The 2,679-nt window shown below is 45.5% G+C and overlaps 1 protein-coding gene across 1 annotated transcript in view; it reads left to right on the forward strand.

Moving 5' to 3' along the window:
• LOC119325673 (BAG family molecular chaperone regulator 1-like) overlaps positions 1–2,380 on the forward strand; it is a 7,401-nt gene extending 5,021 nt beyond the window's left edge. Inside the window, exons 2-3 of the mRNA XM_037599390.1 lie at positions 520–719; positions 1,775–2,380. Of these exons, the coding sequence (XP_037455287.1) occupies positions 520–719; positions 1,775–2,010 (436 nt within the window). The 3' untranslated portion in view covers positions 2,011–2,380. The remainder of the gene's footprint in view (positions 1–519; positions 720–1,774) is intronic.
• The last annotated feature ends 299 nt before the right edge of the window (positions 2,381–2,679 follow it).

Consider the following 2,679-nt stretch of genomic DNA (forward strand, 5'->3'; position numbering starts at 1 on the left):
CGATCAGTTGGCTGACATACTCACAAAGCCGCTTGGAAGAATAAAATTTCTGGAGATGAGGGAGAGGATTGGCATGAGGGCAATGAAAGGCAAGTGACAAGTTTAAGGAGGTGATTGTTGTTGTTAACCTTGTCCTCTTTCCTAGTTTCCTAAGACTGTACGTCTTTCTTCTTTGTGTTTCAGTTATAGACACCTAGGAGTTTATCTGTACGTGTTTTGTACGTACATGTTTCTGTATGGCCAGAAGCGTGCTTAGTCCACGTTGCGGCCAAGTCGTGTCTAGCGTTTTCGTAGCACGAGCGAGTCCACGATCTGAAGCCGTGGGATGGTGCGAGCATGTTGGGTCGTGGCGTAGAAGTCGCTCAGTTTGTTTTCCCTGTTGAATAAAAGAAGAGAAACAGAAAAGACGCTGGAATTAAGGCGTCGCAAAACTGTCTCCCGTGTTCGTGTGTGTTTTCTGTTCGTCCTCGAGTTCCTCCTGGGCTCAGATCGAGGCATCCACAGATCGCGTGTGTGTAGATCACGACCTGAAAGCTGTCAGAGTGCTGGCGGCGGCCATGGCAGTGTCGGCGGCGGTGGGGAGATAGAGTGGGAGGTGAGACCGGGTGGGATGCTGGTGCAGAAGAGGGACAGGGGGCGGGCGGAGGAGGTGATCATGGTGAGGGTGTCCACTGGATTCTCATGGCATGATGTCTCCATTGGGGCCACACGCACTTTTGGTGAGTATACATAATCTGTTTTCTTGAGACAACTCTTTTCTATCTATTTTTCTTGTATTCTATTTGGATTTTAAGGTTATGCGAGTAGTTCCTATAACTGATAGTTTTTTTTCCTGTGGGGTATTTTTGAAACTTATAACTGATAGGTTTCAGATACCTTTCATTTTTGTCCTGCTCCGTATTTTGGAGAGTATGAGCTTAAGTGTAAGAGAACAAATCACACAACGCCGCAGCCTCTTTTTCTCTCATTCTCTTGCATCAGTTAGTGTTGTTGTTTGGTAGATGTTGGACGATTCAGTTGAGAAGAACCCATCACCCATAATAGCAGTTTCGTGTGAAGTAAATGCCAACGCAGTAGCATATGCACCACTCAAGTTTTACTTCACATCCTCACTTGCAAAATGCTTCTGTAGATCGACGTAATTCGACAAATAAAGGATAGTTTTTCTCCCAGATGTGTTGCCCATGAATACACTGCAGAGTCCTGTTGTTTCCCTTTAAAATAAAATAAAAATTAGTGTGAGACTGAAGCAAAACTCATAACGTTACCTTTCCCTAATTTTTTATTCTACTCTAAAAATACCAACAGTTGACAACTCAGAATGCAAGGTTGTCCTGCTCTAGATAATAAAAAGGACAGTTGCCACCGCCCAGTCCGTCTTCTTCGGAAGTCAGAACTAGTACAGTACAGTACACTACTCCTGCCGAACTACGCAATGTTGATGCAGAAGAGACTAAAAAAATGCATACAACTGACATGCATGCACATTTAGTTCACCATACTGAAGACAATGTATGGCATCACATGCTCACCTAGGTACTGTATGCATCTGCCGGTGGCTGATAACACGCATGAGAGGCAGACAGAACCGTACACATGGTCGAACCTTCATACTGCATTTTTGTTTCCTAGCAAGCAAACTGTTTATACCTTACCTAGGATACAGTTTTTGTGTGTGTGTGTGTGTGTGTGTGTGTGTGTGTGTGTGTGTGCAAAGCCTAGGATATAGTTTGGGTTTCAGAATGTAACAAGAAGCTTGTTTATCAAATTGCAGGGGAACTGAAGGTGATGCTGTCCATGGTGACCGGGCTGGAGCCGAGGGAGCAGAGGCTGCTGTTCAAGGGGAAGGAGAGGGAGGACACGGACCACCTCCACATGGTTGGGGTGAGGGACAAGGACAAGGTACTCCTTCTCGAGGACCCTGCCCTCAAGGATATGAAGCTCCGCGCGGCGAGAGCAGTCGCGGCACAGGTCACGCAAAACCCGCGTCAGCCTTTTATCCAGATGTAGGGCGCGGTCCGCCATATCGCCGCCCTAACTAGTAGAGCAGGAATGGTTTCACTGTTCATTAATTTTCGTCGCGAAACACTAATTTTCCGGAAGGTTTTATGTCTGGAATGGCCCGAGTGGGGGTGTGTTTTTTGGCTCCTTGCTTTGGTTAATGTTTGTGCCGCTCCATGGTAGGGCAAAATAAAGGTCCCTCAAGTATGAGAGTGAGAGAGCTTTCCTGATCATGTTAGTAGTTGCTAGTGTCAGCCATGGTGGTTGTGACGATGTGATGTTAAGCCTGATGTTGGGCTCATGTTGTCCCTTGTTACGTGGTCTTGTCCCATTTCGTTGCATCGGTTATGGATGGGAGTGGGACAAAGTCAAAGATGTATGTGCCTTGTGTTCTCATGAATGAAATGAACTATCACCTCTGTTTCAAACTATAATGTTTTGGATATTTCTATATGAATTACAATATACATCCGATTCAAAAAAAACGTTAGAACATCTTATAGTTCATCTTATAATTCAAAACAGGGAGAGTAAATGTGTATCTCTTTCCAGGAAGAAGTATCTGTCCTCTTTGCTGCTTGCGAAAAACCTCTTTTCAGACATGTATTAAGGGCATCTCCAACGATGACCTGCAAATTTGCTCCCGCATTCGTCCGCGGACACAGATGCGGGAGCCGG

Source organism: Triticum dicoccoides, chromosome 6B (assembly GCF_002162155.2).
Source record: "Triticum dicoccoides isolate Atlit2015 ecotype Zavitan chromosome 6B, WEW_v2.0, whole genome shotgun sequence".
Taxonomy (NCBI): Eukaryota; Viridiplantae; Streptophyta; class Magnoliopsida; order Poales; family Poaceae; genus Triticum; species Triticum dicoccoides.